General features: G+C 37.9%; 3 protein-coding genes across 9 annotated transcripts; all 3 read left to right on the top strand.

Moving 5' to 3' along the window:
• Positions 1–455: 455 nt before the first annotated feature.
• On the top strand, positions 456–6,588 carry laptm4a (lysosomal protein transmembrane 4 alpha). Its single transcript, XM_048207617.1, has 7 exons — positions 456–708; positions 1,710–1,830; positions 2,009–2,085; positions 2,789–2,911; positions 3,005–3,100; positions 3,203–3,301; positions 5,445–6,588. Exons 1-7 carry the CDS (start codon positions 583–585, stop codon positions 5,517–5,519), a joined length of 717 nt encoding a protein of 238 aa, XP_048063574.1. The 5' UTR covers positions 456–582; the 3' UTR covers positions 5,520–6,588.
• Positions 6,589–6,720: 132 nt separating this feature from the next.
• Positions 6,721–18,729, top strand: matn3a (matrilin 3a). 7 transcript variants are annotated; one of them, XM_048207595.1, is made up of 10 exons: positions 6,721–7,624; positions 8,375–9,400; positions 10,712–11,287; positions 12,209–12,334; positions 16,234–16,464; positions 16,711–16,863; positions 17,074–17,199; positions 17,869–17,967; positions 18,109–18,178; positions 18,255–18,729. In XM_048207595.1, exons 1-9 carry the CDS (start codon positions 7,468–7,470, stop codon positions 18,162–18,164), a joined length of 2,550 nt encoding a protein of 849 aa, XP_048063552.1. In that variant the 5' UTR covers positions 6,721–7,467; the 3' UTR covers positions 18,165–18,178; positions 18,255–18,729. The 7 variants fall into 7 exon arrangements, with proteins under 7 accessions (XP_048063552.1, XP_048063551.1, XP_048063555.1 ...); XM_048207594.1 differs by having other exon boundaries at positions 16,234–16,473; XM_048207598.1 differs by lacking the exon at positions 8,375–9,400 and having other exon boundaries at positions 16,234–16,473.
• A 1,408-nt stretch (positions 18,730–20,137) lies between these two features.
• Positions 20,138–21,161, top strand: ttc32 (tetratricopeptide repeat domain 32). The gene is made up of 3 exons (XM_048208104.1): positions 20,138–20,298; positions 20,457–20,623; positions 20,820–21,161. Exons 1-3 carry the CDS (start codon positions 20,183–20,185, stop codon positions 20,945–20,947), a joined length of 411 nt encoding a protein of 136 aa, XP_048064061.1. The 5' UTR covers positions 20,138–20,182; the 3' UTR covers positions 20,948–21,161.
• Positions 21,162–21,357: the final 196 nt, after the last annotated feature.

Genomic DNA, 21,357 nt, shown 5'->3' with positions numbered 1-21,357 from the left:
TGATTAAACTCTGACATTTCCATGCATGATCCGACTAGCCACGCCCCATTTTCTACGTGTGATTCATTTTCGCGAATCGGTTCATTTCAAAGAACCTGTTCAGAATGAATTCATTTACATCATGGCGTATTACGTCAATGGGCAAACAAGCGTTTTTATTATTATAATTATTATTAAGTTTTATGTTATGTATTAAAATCACTACTATGTCATGTGTGTTAATAAAACTGACGGAAGTCCTCTGTTCACTATGTTCGAAAGAGTCGGTTCTCGGTTCAATGAGGTGTTTACTCGAGAAACACCGTTCAGTTCGATTCATAAACGATTCGTTCAGTCCTAATGCTGAATTAATTGCTCAGTCTAGCCACTTCAACCCTCTCTTGTGAACCTGTTCAACCGATGTGTTAAAAAGATTCTACTCAAAAGAACGATTCGCTCCCGAATCGAGCATCGCTATGGTTTAGCTGTGACCACGCCCCCATTGTTTCTCACCCATCAGGGGGAGTTTTGCCAGAAGGATCGAGCGCTGTTGTTGTAGCTGCTGTTTTTGACAGAGGAGACTCATCTCGTCTCTTTTTCTCGATGTTTTTTCAAAGCACCGAGAACGACATGCGTTTCAAACCGTCTCGAGAGCGACTCTACAGCGCGCGCTGCTGCGGCTGCTGTCACGTGCGGACTGGAACCATCATCCTGGGTACCTGGTACATGGTACGAGGCGTAAAACATTCATTAAACGTCGTCTTGTAGATTTTAACACAACTAAACTATATCAGTAGTCTTCTCCCCGTCTTTCAGAGGCGTGTCTTTGTTTTAAAGCGCGTCTGTGTGGATGTTTTTGGCTGGCAGAGCCGTGTTAGCTCGATGTTTACGACTGCTAGGCTAACTCAATGTTTTGAATTGGAACTATCAACAAACAAGACGTGTAAACGGAATTAGACGTATTGAGTTGTTATTAAACAAATCATAAGGATCTTACCTGTCTATCGAAGTAGGAATATGTGATGTGGAGATAATATTTAAGTGCTATTTTATATTATATTTGTAGATGGCTAACAAGCTAACCGCTAGCTGAGGCCTGAGGTTGCATTTACTCAGCTGTCATTGGTTTGAAATTCAGTGCGTTGATAATTTACACGAAATGTGTTTAAAGTAAATCATTTATAATTATATAGCTATTATATATAAGTGGGTAAGTAAATTAATTTTTGTTTCAAATAGCTCTCTATTGTATGTTGGGTGTCAACTAGATTGTAAACAAACAAAACTCAACTAATAAACGATAATGAAGTGTTGCTTGGCAAGTTTATGAATACTTTTGGATAAAAATGGCACTGTTGATGAAAAAGAAAAATCGCTCCGACACTGTCAGTGGTAAATGTCGTTGTAAGTCATTGTGTTAAAGTCTGGGTGTTTCCAGGAAAAAAAACAGACCAAAGGTTTTTATTGAAGATTGACGCGTTTTCTGCCTTCCTTCCTTCCTTTTTTTTAAGTTATACATATATTATTAGTAAAAAGTGCAAGGCATATGTTTCAAGACCTTGACCTATTTTTCTTGTTGAATAATAAATACCAAATATACAGGAAGTAACATGACAGTGAATCATCTGACTTTCTGTCATATTAGACTCACTGTCATTTTTGATTTCAGTGTTATGTCTTTCTATCTACGTCATTTGTACTTTCTTTGCTAATATAATCTCTGTCCAAAGGTGGTGAACCTGTTGATGGGTATTCTGTTGACTGTGGCAGTAACTCACCCTGAGAACGTCCCAACTGTTGACCTGCAGTATGAGGTTATCGAGCATTACTTTGCCTCAGACAGGATGTCAGGTATGTTATGAAATTTAAGTCATTAAATGCCGTAATACAAATACAGTGTTGTGTAATGCTGTGTATTTGTGCCACATATTCATATTTAAGTATTTAATATAAAATCGAATTATTTGTATTTTGTATATTTTTTTTATATTTCTTCTATTTATATAAAACATGTCTTTTACCCCTGTAGAGAACGCCTGCGTGGGCTTTGCCATCTCTCTCCTGATGCTCACCATTAGTGCCATGATGGTGTATGGAGCCATTACTGTAAGTTTATATGATTAGTATGCCTGGCTATTTGTTTAATATTTGATGTTGAACAGAATAAAATATATTCTTTGGCCCTGTTAAAAGAGATGTCATGATGCACATATACTAGGGAGTTAAACATGGTAAACATTCTCTGAATTTTAAAGGCAATACACTGAGTTTCCTCCATTATCACTGTCAATGCGGAGTAAGTTTGATGGGTTAATGTATTGTGAGAATAATGCATTTCACCATTGTGTTCATCTGTACTTCACAGTCTTGCTTGATGCCATCTTTAAAAAACAGGTTGGATCTGTGTACATTTGTTTGCATAGTAGTTTCTGCTGTGAAATCTTGAGTTTACTGCTGTCAATGCACATTTGCCATACCCGAGCTTGTTACATCGAGTGAACATTGAGCTTTATAACTGTGTTTTAGACCCCGAGTATCCTCTGACTGCAAATTTTAGACATTATAGGTTGTGAAATGCTGTTCCAGTAGAGTCACGGCCTTGTCAGATCTGCTAATAGCTCCCTTTCCATATTAGGCATTCTCAGAACTTAGTTATTCAGCACAGCTCCTTTTATTCGCTCAAAACTGGATGATTCATTATTCCCTGGAGTTTTACAGGTTTGCATCAGCATTAAATTGGTGAGAAACAGTCTAAAAATGTAAGAGGAAAAAAAGCCCACCTTGACTGTTATTTTCTCCTCTCTCACAGAATCGTGATGGCTGGCTCATCCCGTTCTTTTGCTACCAGCTGTTTGACTTTGCACTGAGCTGCCTGGTGGCCATCAGCTCCCTCACGTACCTGCCCAGAATCAAGGACTACCTGGACCAGCTGGTCAGTCCGCCCTCTACTGCCCTGTCTCTCGCGAGCCTCTGACACTAGAAGTTAATTTAAAAATGTTTAACCTAAAATCTCTTTCTCTTTTAGCCGGACTTCCCCTACAAAGACAACCTGCTCTCTCTGGACTCCAGCTGTCTCCTGCTGTTTGTGCTGATCTTCTTTGCCTTTCTCATCATCCTCAAGGTAGATATCTGTTCCTCACCTGATGTTTCCAACACTGAATCGTACATATTTTATTTATAAGATCCAGATTACAGAGACTACTAATGTGTTTTGTTTTTTCAGGCCTATTTGATCAACTGTGTGTGGAACTGCTATAAGTACATAAACAACAGGAACACTCCAGAGATTGCCGTTTATCCTGCTTTTGAGACCCCACCTCAGGTATGTCCATCTTAACACGGTTCTCAGTCTGAACCTACTTTAAGTTTAGCAGATGATTGTAGATTAGATGCACTTTATTGATCCCTCAAAGGGGTAATTCACATATTAAAGCAGCACAATATAAATTATAACACATACAAAACAATGTAAAGTTAACTTAGTTAACACATTTTTTGCCACACCTGCTTAAGAAACTGACTTAAGAAAATTTACCAGCCAAAAATATTTTTTACCAGCCATGACACAAAAACAGGAAGTGGTTACACCAAAATTTTAGATTGTCCTTTGTTTGGTTAACATTACAAATGCAGACAGTAGCAGGATTATTAGGATGCTGTCACTTTAAGACCAAATGCGCACACAGATCATGCGTTTTGTGTTTGCGTTTATTTAAGACACAACCATGTTTATTAGGACACTTGCTGAGGCGGGGTTTTTTTTTTTTTTGTACATCATTTTGAGTGAATTTGTCCAGTGAAGCGCAGAAAGGCATCAAGTGCAAAGCGCAAAAAGTTTCAGGTTGCGCGCTTCGGATGTTTCCCATACAGCGCGCGATTAACAAATTCCCTTTTGCGTGTTCTAGCGCTTGAATATTTACATTGGAAAGGCTGAAACCCTCAACTGTACAGAGCGTAGTTCACGTTCATTCAGGTTCATGTTGTCACAGCATTGCATTGTTAGAATTCAAAAAATTGTTACTGGCCAACACAGTTTCATTCACTCACCAATGGCAATTTTTACTCTTATTTGGCGCTTATATACACACACACACACACACACTCAAATTAAATGTAACAATTTAAACATGTAAGTCTGTATAAAGATTGTTAATGATGTAGTGCTTAGGATAGTGCATATTGTTGTTGACTTTGATATGCACCTAAAAACATGGAGATCAAACTTTACTCTATTTACTTTAATATGTTGTTTAGTATATACAATAATGGTCTAATTGTGTATATTTCTTTACATTATTCTGAAGAAAAACATGGTTGTCATTGACTCTGAAACATCTTTTTCTTGTTTTTCAACACCTTGCTCTATTGTAGCATATAATGCCCACTTTTTGCAGTCAAAACCTCTTCACAAACAAATTCCACTTTTAATAATTCTGTCAATTTTGCCATTTTATTAACAACATTATAGCTGTTTTTGTCTATTAGAATAATATCTTTTGAATGCAAAACTTTAAAGGTTCTCTAAGCGAAACAAAACAGAGGCTAGCTAGACCCTCCCTCCGCCTCCCATCCGGTGTTTCCTGAAACAGTCATGAACGCGCATTTAAAATCATTCTTGTCGGTTATTGGCTGGAGCATGTTTATTATGATTTGTGGTCCAGGCTGCACCAGTTTGTTTTTGTTGCCATTTTTGGAGCTTGTGGCGACTACAGAGACCGTGTTTTTTTACAGTGTGTTCAGGGGACAGGCATGTAGACATGTTTGCTGTATGTGACAAAAAATGTTTTGGCCTAAAAACGCGTGACATTGCTTAGAGGACCTTTAATATCTGTGTTTTAGTATTATTTATCTGCTATATAAATCATTTATATAGTATATAAACTGCATTTATTAATATTTTGAATTAGCTTTTTTTTTAAATGTATTTTTAGTTCTCATTTTAATTCAAATTTAGCTAATTTTGTTATGTGCTTTTGTCATTTTTATTAGTTTTAGTTTTTAATTTCTATATAGCTTTAATTTATTTTTATTTCAGTTTTAGGTTTAGTAATTTTAGTACTTTATTTATTTCACTTAGCTGTCAAGGCAACATTTTTAATTTTCATTTAAGTTATTTAAATGACCAAAAACAATTTAGTTAATTTAGTTAAAAGTTAATAATAATACTGCTCTGTAGTGATTTCTTTTTTGCTGGGCTTTTATTCTGAAAAGGAGAGCATCCTAATAACCTCTCTCATTAGTAACAATGTAGCCCCTTAAAATACACCGTTACACACTGTGACAGTAGATGGCACTCTTTGCCTCTGAAAGAGCTTTTGAGGAATTTATTATTATTTTTTTCTAGACTTCTTAACAGACTGGCAGCTGTATCGTTTTTTGCTTGTTGTTACCAAAGGACTGTGCTGTGTGGTTTTGTTCAGGTAAATGACTGGCTTTATTTTAATGGTGTCTTCTTTTTATCATAGTATATCCTTCCCACCTATGAAATGGCCATGACTATGCCAGCGAAGGAGCCACCTCCTCCTTACATGCCAGCTTGAATTCCCCCGACTGGTTTCGTCAGTAAAAGCCAGTGCAGACACCCATCTTTGCCTTTCGATCCTGCCTTCCATTCCAACACATGGAGGGCATTTAGATTCCCAGCATCCACTCATCACATCAGCAGCTTACATATTCGCATAGACTTACCCATGACTATTTCTTTGGCATGACTCTCGTAACAGCTCGTCACTGCAGATCTATTTTTGTAAAACTATAAGAAAACAGTTGAAGCGGTACGGTGTTGGGGAAGAGATCGGTTGTGGCAGGATTTATTTTTAATTACTTAGTGTTGTATCTGAGATATGAAATGCCATTCTCTTTTGTGGACATCATGACTCGGGCTCTGCAATAAATTGTGCTTACGAAAGAATTATATAGTTAATTCATAGTCAATTACTAATGAAATGATTCTGAGATGGAGCAGATAATCTGCCGTGTGGTGTTTTTACCAATGAAAGCTTTCACTTTACCTGCCATCTTGAGATGTTTATTTTTCCATGCTTTTCAATGCTATATTTTGTTCCTGATGTCTTACTAGAGGATGTATTGTGAAAATCAACATTGCCCTACAACTTGACAGGGCACTTGCATTAAAAATCACCACCCTTGGCTAATAAATCTGTTTTGCTAGATTAAAAATATGTTTAGACAATCCAGTGTGATGGTTAAAATATATATTTTTTTCCATTGTGTACTTTATTAGTGGACGTAGGACTTTCATCCTTTCAAAAGCAAAAGAGCTCAAAGCACTTTTTATCTTTAAATAATTAGTGTGTGTGTGCGTGTGCGTGTGTGTGTGTGTGTGTGTTTTCCATCCATTGAACCATTGTGCACCATCATGTTAGCAGCTGTCACAGTGATCTGTTGTCATTGTAACTGCTGGGAAATTCTGGATAACACACAAGAGGAAACTTTCCTCACATGATTGACAATGATATAGAGTTAAAAAAGGAAACTGCTATAGCTGTATAAATCAGTGGATGCATGTTATTTTATTTTGTGGTCTGTTTCTTTTCTTGTATATGTTCTGTAATCTAATTACTTCAATAAACATTTTAAAACATTGAATCTGCCATCAGACTTTTTTTTGCCACAATGAACATTTGGTTCATTAGTATTATTCAGTAGGGCTGGGTATTGATACAAATTTCTTGATTCGATTTCAATTTGATATCAATTATTTTGTATATATATCAGGTACAGTAAATGATGAATTTTCTTTAAGAAAAAAATTTTATCAACTAATGCTGTAAACTACATGGGAGTCAGTTGGTACTAGATTACTATAATACTGAAGATTAAAATTAACTCATTTGTATACAAACACTTAAATTACACTCAAGGAAGTTTTTATAAGTTATAATAGAAACTTTACAATTACATAATATTTCTACTCCAATTTGTTTAATATATATATATATATATAACATTTAAATGGTGGCTGTCATAAAAATTACCGATTTATTCAAACATGCATTAAATATTTAAGAACATTTAAAATTATAATGAATATGGTGCACAAATTTAGCAAAATGTTCCTGTCTAGAGTTTATTTTTCTAGCTGACTAACGAGTTTATGGTCACTTAATATGGTTTTCCTGAGTTAAAGTTGTCGTTACGTGATATTGTTTACAAGCTGTTATACTGACATTTTTCCGAGGTAGAAATACTGATCGAGTGATTACACAAGACAGGATACTGATTTCAGTAAGTTGTACTCTGTCTTTTAACATACCTTCAGATGTTCATTCATGTTTATTTCGTGCTGTACATGGTATTAGAGAGGAGGGGATTTATGGGCTCCCCCTCCTTTATTTGGATTGGACAAAAATCTGACACGTTTTTTCTCAACCCTTTAAATGTGCAGTCCAGGATGCTGTCAGAAGCATACTGGTGTCAGTTATATACACACAAACCTGAAGCAGACTTAAGAAGAACGCAGAAACAATGAAGTCCTTCATTGGGAGTTTGGTATATTGCTTCTCTCTTCTGCTGGTGGATCTCTGTGAATCCTATGACCTTAACAATCCATCCTACGTTTTGGCCCAAAGTTACGCACAAAGAAGAAATCATGCACTTCCACACCGGACACTGAGCCCAGCAGGTAGGTTTCTGAACTTATTCCTATATGTTAGTTCCAACTGGCATGTTGACTAAGTAATTGTGTATTATTTACATTTTCAGTGTTTGCATTGTATCTTCAACTGCATCACTGCAATGGAACAATTATGGTTTCATTATTTTACTTGATGCATTACAAAAATTATTTGCTGACTTTGTGCATGATGTAACAGTAATATGAATACAATGTACCGGTAATTTATAGTGAAATGCACAATGTTAGAAATATGTTTAGTGCATTTATAATAGAATATGTGAAAATAAAATACATCCACGATTAAGCTTAGAAGGGCTAGTTCACCCAAAAAATAAAAACTGTCTACATTTACTCAACCTGTATGACTTTGTTTCATCTGTGGAACACGAGAAAATATACTGAAAAATGTCTCGCTGTTCTTTTGTCTAAACAATAAAAGTCGGTGGGGTCCGATGTTGTTCAGACCCCAACATTCTTCAGACAAAATCTTATTTTTATGTTCCACAGAAGAAAGAAATACATACAGGTTTAGAAGCACATGAGTAAATGATGACAGAATATTTTTTGTGCAAACTATCCCTTGTGTATGAATTCTATGAAGAAAAAAAAAAGCATTTGTGGGATATCTAAGTGGCATGTATTTTTAAAAAGTTTAACAATGAGGAATCGGGGCATGTATTGCAAACAATGCCAATTGTATTTGTTTGACTGATTGCCTAATTTCCTCTTCCTCTTCAACTTTCTGATGGTCCGTAGTATACAGGACTAAATACTGGTTAGATGGACCTGATCACCCTCACAAACAGAGGAGGAGGATTTTGCCCCATCTTATCCCAGTAGCTTATCCAGGACCCTCAGCTTCTTCTCAGCTCAAAGTTAATGACTGGCTTAAAGACATACCAACCACAAAGGTTCATAATACAAATAAAGACCAATCTCCACCTGTGGCACACAAGCAGCTGAAAGGTGTATGGGCACCAGTAGTTTGTCGAAAAGTTCAAGATCCAGAACAAACAGTTGTAGTTACAGGAGAATCAGGGGAAAGGACAGGCGTGTCAGTGATGGTGTCAAATCAACCACTTGTTGTTCCACAAAAACTGTATTCAGGTCCAGAAAAATCTGTGGTTCAATCAAATAACCAGCCAACCTTTTCGACAGTTGCTCCTGAGACAGGTTTTCACCCATCAAAGCCATCAATGACACATTCCTCGGATTTCGCAGCCTCGCAATCTTTAAATCTCTCCCTGCCTCAGAAATCCATGCCACAGTCCTTGTTAAAACTGCCACAAGAACAATATTCACAAGGCATTTCACCCCAATCCCTTCCAACCACTACCATGACACCAGAGGCATATCCTCAAAGTACCTTCTTCGAATCCCTGCCAACATCCACCCTTACACCAGAGACATACTCCCAGAGCACTTTATCCCAACCCTTGCCAAAGTTCACCTATACTCAAGAGCCATATCCTCAAAGAATCCCACCCCAATCAGCATTAAAGTCTACTGTCACACTAGAGTCGTATGCCCAAAGTGCCTTCCCTGAATCCCTGTCAACATCCACCCTGACACCAGAGACCAATCCCCAAAGCCATTCACCCCAGCCTGTGCCATTGCCCACTCATAGATCAGGGCCATATTATCAAAAGATCTCATCCCAATCTCTGTCAACATCCAATCTGACAAAAGAGGCACATCTTCAGACCGTCCCACAAGAATCATTACCAGAGGCACCAGGCAGGATTATTACCCACGGCAGGATAGCCATCACAGGGTCGACAGGTATAATTCCATGAATACTCTACTGCTTGGTTTAACCCTCCATCTATTCACGCAGGCGTGTTCAATCCTGCTCCTGGAGGAACAATGTCCTGCCATTGTGATCCAACCTGCCCCGACATGCTTGCCTGGAAGTTTTTAGTAATCAACCTTGTAATAGACCTTGATTAGCTCGTTCAGGTGTTAATAAGGATTGGAGCTAAATTCTACTAGGACAGTGGCCCCCCAGGAGCAATATTGGACACCTTTTACGTAAAAGCAGAAGGGATCTTAAGGTTTCTTTGTTTCGAAGGTGGATGAAGCAAAATGACATTAAAGGCATAGTTCACCGAAAAATAAAATTACCCCATGATTTACTCACCCTCAAGCCACGCTAGGCGTATATGACCATCTTCTTTCAGACAAACACAATTGGAGTTGTATTTAAAAAAATATCCTGGCTCTTCCAAGCTTTATAATGGTAGTGAATGGCACTCCTGATTTTGAAGTCCAAAAAAGTGCATCAGTCCATCATAATAGTAATCTCCAGGGGGTTAATAAAGGCCTTCTGAAGCAAAGCGATTGGTTTTTGTAAGAAAAATATCCATATTAAAAACTTTATAGACTAAAGTAACTAACTTTCGGCAGACGGCCAACGCAAGTCAACTTGCGTCAAAAGAGTAACTTCTGACGCGATGTATGACGTAGGTTGTAGGAGTAGCGTAAGCTTAGATGTCTCTCGCGGTTCAAACAAATGGGCAACAAACTCAAGCTCTTCTTCTCTTATATCAAAGATTTCTTGTTTTAGACTTCTAATTTCATCTGAACAAAGATAGTCATATACACCAGGGATCTGGGCTTGAGGGTAAGTAAATCATGGGAAAATTTTTATTTTTGGGTAAACTATTCCTTTAAGGGCCCAATTATGTGTTCCTTATTCCTTTATTATTCCTGTTGTAGGGCACCTTACAGATCAGTAAATGTGACCTTTCATATTCCAGAAGCATTCTAGTATTCCAGTGTGTTGAAGTATGTCATTTTGCCGAGGTCCAATGGTATTTGTTTTAGAAGTAATTTTAAAAGCGACCACACTCAATATCAGTTAACTGACTAATCTAATCTAATCTAATCTAATCTAACTAATCCTTTTGTTTACATGCCAAGTATATGCTTTACTCACTTTTACCATTGCACTGGGTCAAACCATATACCATCAACTCTAAATCCGGTTGTTTTACTAATCCTTTAATGGACTAAAACACCAGTTTTCATTATATCATATAGACATTGAGTAACACAACTTCTAAAGTGCTTAATTTCTACTGAACCTCTCAGCAACAGATTCACAGTGTAGGAGCCGTCCGTTGGACCTGGTCTTCATCATTGACAGCTCACGTAGCGTGCGTCCAGGTGAGTTCGAGAAGGTCAAGATCTTCCTGGCTGACATGGTGGACACTCTTGATGTTGGCCCCGATGCCACACGTGTCGCAGTGGTGAACTACGCCAGCACGGTCAAAATCGAGTTCCTGCTGAAAAACCATCTTACGAAAGACTCTATAAAGCAAGCAATCAACCGCATCGAACCCTTGGCAGCAGGAACCATGACTGGTATGGCCATCAAGAAAGCCATGGATGAAGCCTTTACTGAAAAGTCAGGTGCGAGGCCTAAATCGAAGAACATCTCAAAGGTTGCCATCATTGTCACCGACGGACGTCCTCAAGACCAAGTCGAGGAGGTGTCGGCTGCAGCACGGGCGTCAGGGATTGAGATTTACGCCGTTGGAGTGGACAGGGCTGACATGCGGTCACTGAAGCTCATGGCCAGCAATCCACTTGAGGACCATGTGTTCTATGTGGAGACCTACGGTGTTATCGAGAAGCTCACCTCGAAGTTTCGGGAGACATTGTGCGGTAGGGTTAATGCAAAAAAAAGGGGAGATGGGGCTCTATGTCTTTCCTTTTTATAGGATATAGGATCTCAATCCTTGGGAGTGGGTGATGATTCATTCTCTGGAAACCAGTTTGGTCTGAACACCAAATTTAAAAAAGTAATTTTCATCAGACATGAAAACAATTCAACATACATTGTGATCATTTGGCATTATTGTGTTTTCCAGAAGTTTGAATCGTCGGACCGCAACACATTCTGAAGGAAATATTTCTTCAGTATGTGAGTGCTGATAAAGTCCACCGATCATTCAAAGAAGCATTCTTTTACGTTTGGCTCATTTGAATGCTTTGAATCAGCTAATATATGTGCTTTGCATCCAATTTTTGTGGAATGAAGGTCTTTGAATGGAATGCTTTTCAAATTTAATATTGTCAATGTCTTTTCACAATTGTTGTTAGACTAGTGTACTTCAAGTATGTTTTTCATAGAAACCGCAGATAATTGAGAGCTTTGAATATTTGACTGACTGTTGTGGATAATAAAAATTGTTTGTCTTTTACAGGACGAGAGTCGATCTTTTGGACAATAAAATTGCTCAATCAAGTGCTGCGCTAGAAAAGTGCTTGCTAGTTACGCCTTCAAAGTGTACAAACAATTTGCTCAGTGCAGCTATCAGCTAGTCATCATAACATATTGATATAAATGCTAAATGCTATGCAAACTAAGGGCTTCAAATTTGCTAAATAATTTTAGAGCCAATAAAAGTCCCATAAAGTTTCTAGTGTGTCTTTAAGGGGCTTTACAGATATTTTGAACAATCTTTTTTCCCCCCCCTAAAATATAATTTAGATGTAACGAAATCCAGGCAGTTGCTAGCCCATGAACTTACTCTTGCTAGAGTGGCCTCATCACTCCAGTCGAGTAATGAAAGCTTGTTCCAGGTATGGACCCCTGTGCCATGGGACATGACTGTGAGCACATATGTGTCAGCAGTGGCTCCTCCTTTTACTGCAAGTGTCGGAAGGGCTATATTTTGAACGAAGACCAGAAAACATGTTCCCTAAAACGTAAGAGCCAGCAGATTATGCTAACTGCTTTACTTTAGATTTTGAAGACATACTTAGTACAAACATATCTGATTTGATCTAACAGTGACTAATTTAAGCTCAATAATAGAGAATGCTTACATTGCAACAACACTTGCAATTCTATTTGACTAACCCGTTTAGCTAGCAATTGCTTGCCAGCTTTTTACAAGTGTTCTGATTGTACTACTTGATATCATATGATGGCAGTCTATGATTCATTCATCTTATTGTGTGTGTGCTAAGTTACAGGTTACACGAAGATGTTCCAAAACTTAGTGAGCTGCCTTGCTGTTTACTGCCTACATAGGCAATTGCCTTCCCAGGCAACATTCTAGAGTATGATGTTAACATGCTAAGCTAACTATGCAAATCTCCATTAAGCATAATGTTTGTTAATGCCGTCTTTTTTTTATACATGTATTGAATGGGCTGCTGCCTTAGATGTAGGTGAAAATTATGTATTTTAGAAGGCAGCATAATCTTGTGGCTGTCTGATATGTGATTCATGCCTTAAAATGCTTTGAGCAGCTCACTAGGTTTTGGAACAGAGTTGTAGGCTAATTTAGCTATGTGTGTGCAGTGTAACATTATGTTTCTCAGCTGAATTCTAGCCACTGATTCAACCCTTGCAGAAAATCACTGTTGAATTACCGTGGTCTTTCCTGTTCTGAACTGTTCCGTTGCCAAAACAGTACAGTAGTAACATCAATGTTGCTGTAAACCTGAGACAGATGACAAACAAAATCTATTAGAGATTGTATTTCTTATGGGGCAAATGGAGCAGATTGCATAGAGGTGTATTGGTTACATCTTGGATTGAAAATGCCTCTCCCAATCAAAAGGATTGTTTGCAGTGTGAAGTTCAAAGCTTTTATTTGTCTAATAATTTCCGATAATTTCATTGAAGAAGTTAGTATTGAATTAGTATATTGCTTAGAATGAGACGGTAAGCTTGGCAATGCTATAATCAGCGGTGCACATGACGAGTGCGCATGCGTGGTAAAAAATAAACGTTGCGCAGCAGAAAACGTGCTTTTGAGTACCAACATTTTTGGGAACAGGGACATGTTTACTTAATTGGAGTATGATTTTTCTTCATCTCTGGTAAGATAGCAATCATGATGATAAGGGTGTTCATTAATCATTAGGGGTGCAACGAATCGTAGCCGTACGGCCCATGCGCATGGGATTCGTGGATTAACTGCTCAGTTTACCATCATAGAGTAAAAGTTTATCATTTGGACGTTTTTTTTCTTGCCATTTCACACATTTAAACGAGGAAGAAGAGGCGAAAATCGGGACTCGCGCGCTGTTATTTGTGCGCACAGCCGCACACACAGAGAGAGGTGCTCGAACACCGAATTGATTCCTCTTTTGCGTTTACTTGCTCTTAAAAAGACACATACACACCAATGATGCGCGGGTTGATCCAAAATGAGCGGGTGCCTGCGGTCACCCGCGGTTACGAGTCATCCAAAAATATTTTTAATGATATTCGGGTCGCGGTCGGTCGGGTCGTTTGAAATAAAGATGCCAATTAAACCTTTGTAATTTTCGGTTTTACTTACTAAAGGTTTCAGTTTTACTTTCATGGGTATTTGTGAACATTTATTTATGGATATTGTAGCCTCAGTCTTTGGCTTAGCCTACCTGTTTTTGTTCGTCTAAAATGCGTTAATAAATAGGCTACTTAATTAACATATTCTATCACTGCATTTTGTGTTTGTGAGAGCTTCAATTGGGCATTCACGTGGCGAAATAGCCTAAGCCTGCTAATACAAGTGGGAAATCCTTATTTACCATTTGAATGTTGAGCGTTATTAACTTTTGAATAAATGCTGACGCGGGACAAAATGCCCGATTTCCCAACACGTTGAACTGAGCAATGCCATTGTACCATTTTAATAGGCTACTTTTAAACGCATATAGCTCAGTAATGTCAGTTTTATGTATTTTCTGAGAGGGGGCGGGATTTTTGTTGGGAAAGTCGGGGGAGAGACGCACACTTCGATTAGACTGGATAAACACATGCAGCATCTTAATTGTTAAGAAAATGAAACGAAATAAATGAATAAATCAAGCCTTTATTACATAACACTAGGCTATATCATACAACATTCAGAAAAAGAACAGTTTGCGCTCCTAAGGGCTTTCACACTTTTCCAAAAGAGGGCCTTCTCTCAGTTGACCTGCTGATTAATTCTTCAAGCAGGGTCGAAACATAAACATCGCATTCATCAATAATATGCATCTAGACAGCTGAAATGGAAAATGATGGGCCGCCTCAAGAACTGCCTGCTCTCGCCGCTGCACCTCTGAGCGCACCACGTCAGGTCCTGAAACATTTCTCTCCTCCACAGGCTGGATTAATGGATATTATTGGCCAGGGAGGCTGATGGGGGGCGTATGGGAGGGGGCGTCTATGGCCCAATGACGCTACAATGAGCATTTACTACTTTTAAAAAAATGTGGGTCAGGAAGCGGGGTCGGGTACAATATTTTCCTTTTTTTTTTTCGGTCCGAGTTGCGGGCGGGTTAGTTGAAAACGTCGGTCGGGTGCGGGTTGTTTATACATTGACCCGCGCATCACTGATACACACAAAATTATGTAAGAATTACCCGTCTCTGCAAGTATTCTCTCGGTTATGTCATAAGTGAACAGTTGAGAAAGAAACCGGATATGTGTCAGTATATGCATTCGGTCTTAAAGTGACAGCAGCCTAATATTCCTGCTGTTGTCTGTGTCATAAATATTAAAGGGTTAGTTCACCCAAAAATGAAAATTCTGTCATTTATTACTTACCCTCATGCCGTTCCACACCAGTAAGACCTTCGTTAATCTTCGGAACACAAATTAAGATATTTTAGTTGAAATCCGATGGCTTCGTGAGGCCTCCATAGGGAGCAATGACACTTCCTCTGTCAAGATCCATTAATGTACTAAAAACATATTTAAATCGGTTCATGTGAGTACAGTGGTTCAATATTAATATTATAAAGCGACGAGAATATTTTTGGTGCGCCAAAAAAACCAAAATAACAACTTATTTAGTGATGGCCGATTTCAAAACACTGCTTCAGGAAGCATCGGAGCATAATGAATCAGTGTGTCGAATCTGCTGTTCGGAGCACCAAAGATACGTGATTTCAGCCGTTGGCAGTTTGACACGCAATCCGATTCATGATTCGATACATTGATTCATTTATGCTCCGATGCTTCATGAAGCAGTGATTTGAAATCGGCCATCACTAAATAAGTCGTTATTTTGTTTTTTTTTTGGCGCTCCAAAAATATTCTCGTCACTTTATAATATTAATATTTAACCACTGTACTCACATGAACCGATTTAAATATGTTTTTAGTACTTTAATGGATCTTGACAGAGGAAGTGTCATTGCTCCCTATGCAGGCCTCACTGAGCCATCGGATTTCAACTAAAATATCTTAATTTGTGTTCCGAAGATTAACAAAGGTCTTACGGGTGTGAAACGGCATGAGGGTAAGTAATAAATGACAGAATTTTCATTTTTGGGTGAACTAACCCTTAAATAAAATAAAAAATACAGCTTTAACAAAGATGAACATATATTTAATTTCTACAGTGAACAAATAGTGTTATTTTAAATTTAGGCAGCTTGTAGGATAAGTGTGCTGCGTAAAGTGCGAGTACCAAGCAGCATCTCCAGGTGCTCCCTTGAGAACCAGACCCAAAAAAGTTACGTGCACCCCTGGCTATAATGACATTTCCAGATTTTCATTTTTTTTTTGAATCCTCAAAACCTGCAATGGAAAAATCCCTGATGATTTTCTTGTTTGTTTTTTAAAGATATTACCGTGTACAGTATTGTCAATCTTAATGTCCTATGGCTTGTTCCAGATATGGACGCCTGTGAAATGGGACACAGCTGTCAACACATTTGCGTGAGCAGTGGCGACTCTTATCACTGCAAGTGCCGCTCAGGCTTTGTCTTGAACAATGACATGCAAACATGCTCCATTAGAGGCGCTGGTGCTTACGGGCATGGCGACAGTGTACACAGGGGTGACCGAAACAGAAAGAATGGTGGCGACGGAAACAGAAAGAATGGTGGCGACCAAAATGGTGAAGGTAGTGCTAGTGAGTTACGATCAGAAATGACTATGACTTTATGCATGCCATTTCGAGATCTGAAAATCAAATAAAACTCCATCAAGGTATTAGAACTAGTTTGTGATCCAACTGATATTGGATATTATTATTATTATTTGAACAAAAAGTTCTTAAAATGTTAACTTTGAATGTGTCCCAATGGATATTCTAGAAGTAGAAAAAAATAATCACAGACCTATTGGCCTTCGCTATGACTTATTTCAGGTGCGGATGCCTGTGCGTTGGGCCACGACTGCCAACACATTTGCATCTCCAGCGGTTCTTCCTATTACTGCTCGTGTCCCCCTGGCTTTGTCTTGATGCAAGACAAGAGATCATGCTTTAAAGCCAGTGATGGTGATGGTGATGGTAGTGCCAGTGAGTTTTCTGACCTTCATAAATGGTATTGTTATCATACCATTTTATGATAGGTTTCTTCAGCCAGCTGAGATTATGTAAATATGTTTGTTGTTAAAAATGTAATATTCTTTCAATGAGAATCTCACGTACTGGTAAATAGTTCTATTTTCTTGTATGTGTTGCTGAGGTTTGTTAGCTTCAGGGCTCTAGAGTTTTAACTGATTGCAGGTCTGGACTACTGTGCGCTGGGTCATGAATGTGAACACGTTTGCGTCAACGATGATTCTTCCTATCACTGTGAGTGCCGGCAGGGTTTTGTGTTGCAAGAAGACAAGAAAACATGTTCTAAAAAACGTAAGAGCTCAACCATGTGTTTTTCTATGCAATAGCGGGAATAAAATCAAACAAGCACCACTAAAAACATCATTCTCTGTGTGGTGGTGCATTATATGGATTTGAAATAAGTGGTGGGCAATGCCTACACACACTACTGGTCAAAAGTTTGGAATAATTCAGATTTTTTTAATGCTTTTGTCTCTTATGCTCACTAAAGATACATTTATTTGATCAGAAGTACAGCAAAAACAGTTATATTGTGAATTAATACTACAGTTTAAATAACTATTTGAATGCATTTTAAAATGTAATTTATTACTGTGATAGCAAAGCTGAATTCTCAGCATCATTGCTCCAGTCTTCAGTGTCACATGATCCTTCAGAAATTGGGATCACTAGGGAAAGCTTCATCTGTCAATGTCTTGTAATTTCTGACATGTTGAGTCAGTTGAACACTGATTCAACATCGATGTAAACGCATAATATGTAACACTCTCACAATGTTGTGAGACATTCAGAAATGAACAACATTGCATAAACTGTGTTGCACAGTGTTACATAGTTATTTATGAAATAACTTTCACTTTGGAGTTGGGTGGGGTAGATGAATTGATCAGTAATTATTACCCTAAATTCAAATCACCCTTTGCAAGGCTGTGATATTTCTTGTTTGACTGTGATGTGAAGAGGTGAAGGTGGAGATCGTTCAGGACCCTTGCATGTGTGAGGCCCGACTGGCTTTCCAGAGGCAGACACAAACCTCCCTACAGGACCTCAACGCCAAACATATCCTTTCTGTTTTAGTGGAACTACATTTCCAATAATGCATTCCTCTTAAATGAATAATTCACACATTTACTAAGCTTTTTGACTTTCATTTCTGGAAATGTTGCAATTTAAACCCTTTAACCTTAACGGCTGTTATACTTGCTGCTGTCACAAGAAAGGTTGAGCAAATGGAAAACATGCTGGGACGCATGTAACGGGGAAACTACTGGTGAGTAGGTATTCTCTGACATGATTTTTAAGGGATTTTATATAAAAAACAGTCTTACTTTACTTCTGTTCATCAGGTTCCACATGTTCAGAGCTTTCAGCAATCATCAGCGAAGCTTCATCACAGGCCACAGTGATCTCAAGAACCTCTTTATGACTTCAAAACACCTGAAAAACAGTTTCACATGTGTTCACAGAACACTGATAAGTCCCAGAAATGGATATTAATTGTATTCACATATAAATGAATATTAATGAGAGCTTAAATAAGTATTGATTGTGTAATAATGTGCTTTTGCTCTCCAGAAATGGTCAGTAGAAATTGTTTCATTTAAATAGACTAAATTATGCAATCTTTTGTAATCTGTTTTGCTTTGGAACATTATCTAAGGTGTACCTTTTATTGCTCATGTAAAAAAAAATGTTCAATATTATTACTGTTTAATCTTATGTAGACTCTCAAGTATAAATAAAGACATACTGTAATGTACAATATTTATAATCAAGCTATTTAATCAATAATATTCATTACATTAAAACTTTAAATACCTTAATAAACAGTCTCAAAGTCTCTTTGTTCGATTCATAGTATTTGCCTTGATTTCATTGCACATGGTGTACTGAAACAGTACAGACGTCCCTATAGAAATCATTATCACATAGTTCAGCTAGACAGACTATAGGTTTAACAGCAAGATGTCAAAAATCTGTCTGTCTGCAACCAATGTGAGATGTGCCTAAATCAATATCTCAAATATTACAGACCAACTGTAGACCTTCAGTCTAGACATAGACTAAACATGGGTGAAGTGCATGAAAACAAGCTTTTCTTGACAAGCCTTGTGAGATTTTGACTATTTAATCCCACGAGCTATACAAACATTTGAACATCCCACAATATCAGACAGATTGAGAACATCAAGATCCCTCTCTCACCCCAAATGAATCCCATCTAAAATCGATTCACAACCTCCTGGCAGTGGAGCGTTTTCAGTATAACATCAACTGATATTTCTCCATCACATGTTAAAGCAAACAGAGAAAGTATTCATCTGGTCGCAAGGAGATGGAATGAAAGAGATTTTTTGAAGAGGAATGATCAGTGCCCATCTGACTGCTCAAGGCTTTGCTCACATTAGATTTAAGTGACATGTGTTAATTCTCACAGCAAACACCAATATTTGTGTCAAAAGTGTGAGCAAAGACCATTCGGTTCAGTGCAAAATCCATCTGCCAGAATATGAGGTCTTGAAGTTCACTGAGATCTGGGTGAAGGTGCACCAGGCGCCATTGGTGCGTTTCAAACTGCTCAACTTATATGATTGCAACGTGAGACATTCACAACCGTTTTGAAGTACACAGCGGCCAGTATTTCTGCTGTCTGAACCTTGACTGGCACACTTTGCTGGTCATAAATTCCCTTCAAAGCATTCCCTGTGTACACATATTCCTTCCACTTGCATCTCAGATCATCTATTCTGTCAAAGACTGGGTGAAAAACAAGTCTGGTAAAGATTTTCACATCCTAACCTCACGGGTAAGCATGGAGCTGAGAAATTCCCCAGCAAATCACAAGAGTTAAAAAGGTTAGGTATAAAAATGTTATGCTAAAAGATATTGACATAACCAGAGGTGAATTTCTGTGCACAGTTGGTTTTTGTGATTGTGAGGACATTATGCTAGACACCTCACAGGAATATTTGCAAATGCATTTTTTTAGAAGTAAAATTAGCAGTATAAGTCGTAAATGTGGCACTTTGGAAGTTCACTCAATTTATATTAGCAGCCAAAGATGCAGTTTCAAGAGCGCTAATTACACTCCAGCTCAGAAGGGGACGCTCGCATACCGCCAGTGCACAGAAACATCCAATCAAATTGCAGCAAACGATCTATCGCTCATAAATATTAATTACGTTCAGTGACTGGACGTTCCATGAAAAAGTAAAACAACGTTAGTACGCACTAATTAATATTCATGAGTTGACTGTCGACAGTAGCGCGTCTCATGGAGGACAGCGAACTCATAATCCTACAAAAAGCACATGATGAGTTCAGCAGTAAGAATTTTAAACGAGCAGAGGAATTATACACAAAATTCATCGAGTCCTGCACCAATTCCAGGTATTAATGACTATAATTTTATGTGAATAAATGATTTAGTGCCAGTGTAAACATTAGCAGCATAGACTACATGTAAACTGTGAAGTACAGACATAAAACATTATGATAGCTTGCCATTCACTAATAATCACATGTTTCATATATATATATATCTCTAGAAAATGCAATGCTCATGATTTGGCCATCGCCTATAATAATCGAGGGCAGGTGAAGTATCTCAGGGTGGATTTCTATGAAGCTATGGTTGACTATACTTCGGCCATAGAGATCAACAGCCAATTTGAAGTGCCACTTTATAACAGAGGATTGATACGTTACAGATTAGGTAGGTACAAAGTTTAACCATAAGGCTGTAGATTAAGTTTTCTAAGTATTTTCTTCATGCATCCCACCTTGCTTATTTGAAGATAAACATGCTTAACAGCTTAAACATCTTCCTTTTTTTCAGAGCATTATTTCTGTCAATCTTTTGTGCTCCACTAAGGGCTGCTGTATGATTTCAATGTGTTTTTCCTCCCAAGGCTTTTTCAAGGAGGCTGAGAGTGACTTTCGGAGAGCCCTGGAGCTGAATCCTGATTTTAAAGATGCTAAAGAAAGTTTGAGTCAGACGCTCTGGGACAGCGAAGAAAAGATGAAGAGAGGCTACTAATGAGAGCAAATCATTAAATTTTACATATCTCATCTGAACCAAGTGGATTGAACTGTTGCGTCAACAATAAGTTATAATAGGCTTGCAGAGCTGGGTAGATTACTTATGAATTGTAATCAGTTACTGATTACAAATTACATGACAAAATTTGTAATCAGTAATATAATCTCAGATTACACATTTTTGGTAACATAATCGGACTACTTTTGGATTACATTTAGATTACTTTTGTGCTAACCCTTATTTGATGTCACATATATTGTAGGATAATCTTGTACTATTTTGACAGATACAAAGAAAAATTATATTCCAAAAAATATATTCTGTTCACCAACAAGAGCCTCAACAGATTATTTATAAAGTGCAATGTATGGACAGTTAATACTTCAAAATACTAACACTAATGTACC

Source organism: Megalobrama amblycephala, linkage group LG11 (assembly GCF_018812025.1).
Source record: "Megalobrama amblycephala isolate DHTTF-2021 linkage group LG11, ASM1881202v1, whole genome shotgun sequence".
NCBI lineage: Eukaryota > Metazoa > Chordata > Actinopteri > Cypriniformes > Xenocyprididae > Megalobrama > Megalobrama amblycephala.
This window is presented reverse-complemented; position numbering and strand designations above follow the sequence as displayed.

What these genes read in the sequence shown, in the direction of transcription:
- laptm4a (XM_048207617.1), top strand. Translation starts at nt 583, where the DNA reads ATGTTTTTTCAAAGCACCGAGAACGACATGCGTTTCAAACCGTCTCGA. An exon ending in TCCTGGGTACCTGGTACATG is followed by an intron (nt 709 to 1,709) that starts GTACGAGGCGTA and finishes CTCTGTCCAAAG; the next exon opens with GTGGTGAACCTGTTGATGGG. An exon ending in TGGTGTATGGAGCCATTACT is followed by an intron (nt 2,086 to 2,788) that starts GTAAGTTTATAT and finishes CCTCTCTCACAG; the next exon opens with AATCGTGATGGCTGGCTCAT.
- matn3a (XM_048207594.1), top strand. Translation starts at nt 7,468, where the DNA reads ATGAAGTCCTTCATTGGGAGTTTGGTATATTGCTTCTCTCTTCTGCTG. An exon ending in GTTTCGGGAGACATTGTGCG is followed by an intron (nt 11,288 to 12,208) that starts GTAGGGTTAATG and finishes AGCTTGTTCCAG; the next exon opens with GTATGGACCCCTGTGCCATG. An exon ending in TGATGGTGATGGTAGTGCCA is followed by an intron (nt 16,864 to 17,073) that starts GTGAGTTTTCTG and finishes AACTGATTGCAG; the next exon opens with GTCTGGACTACTGTGCGCTG.
- ttc32 (XM_048208104.1), top strand. Translation starts at nt 20,183, where the DNA reads ATGGAGGACAGCGAACTCATAATCCTACAAAAAGCACATGATGAGTTC. An exon ending in GAGTCCTGCACCAATTCCAG is followed by an intron (nt 20,299 to 20,456) that starts GTATTAATGACT and finishes ATATATCTCTAG; the next exon opens with AAAATGCAATGCTCATGATT. An exon ending in ATTGATACGTTACAGATTAG is followed by an intron (nt 20,624 to 20,819) that starts GTAGGTACAAAG and finishes TTTCCTCCCAAG; the next exon opens with GCTTTTTCAAGGAGGCTGAG.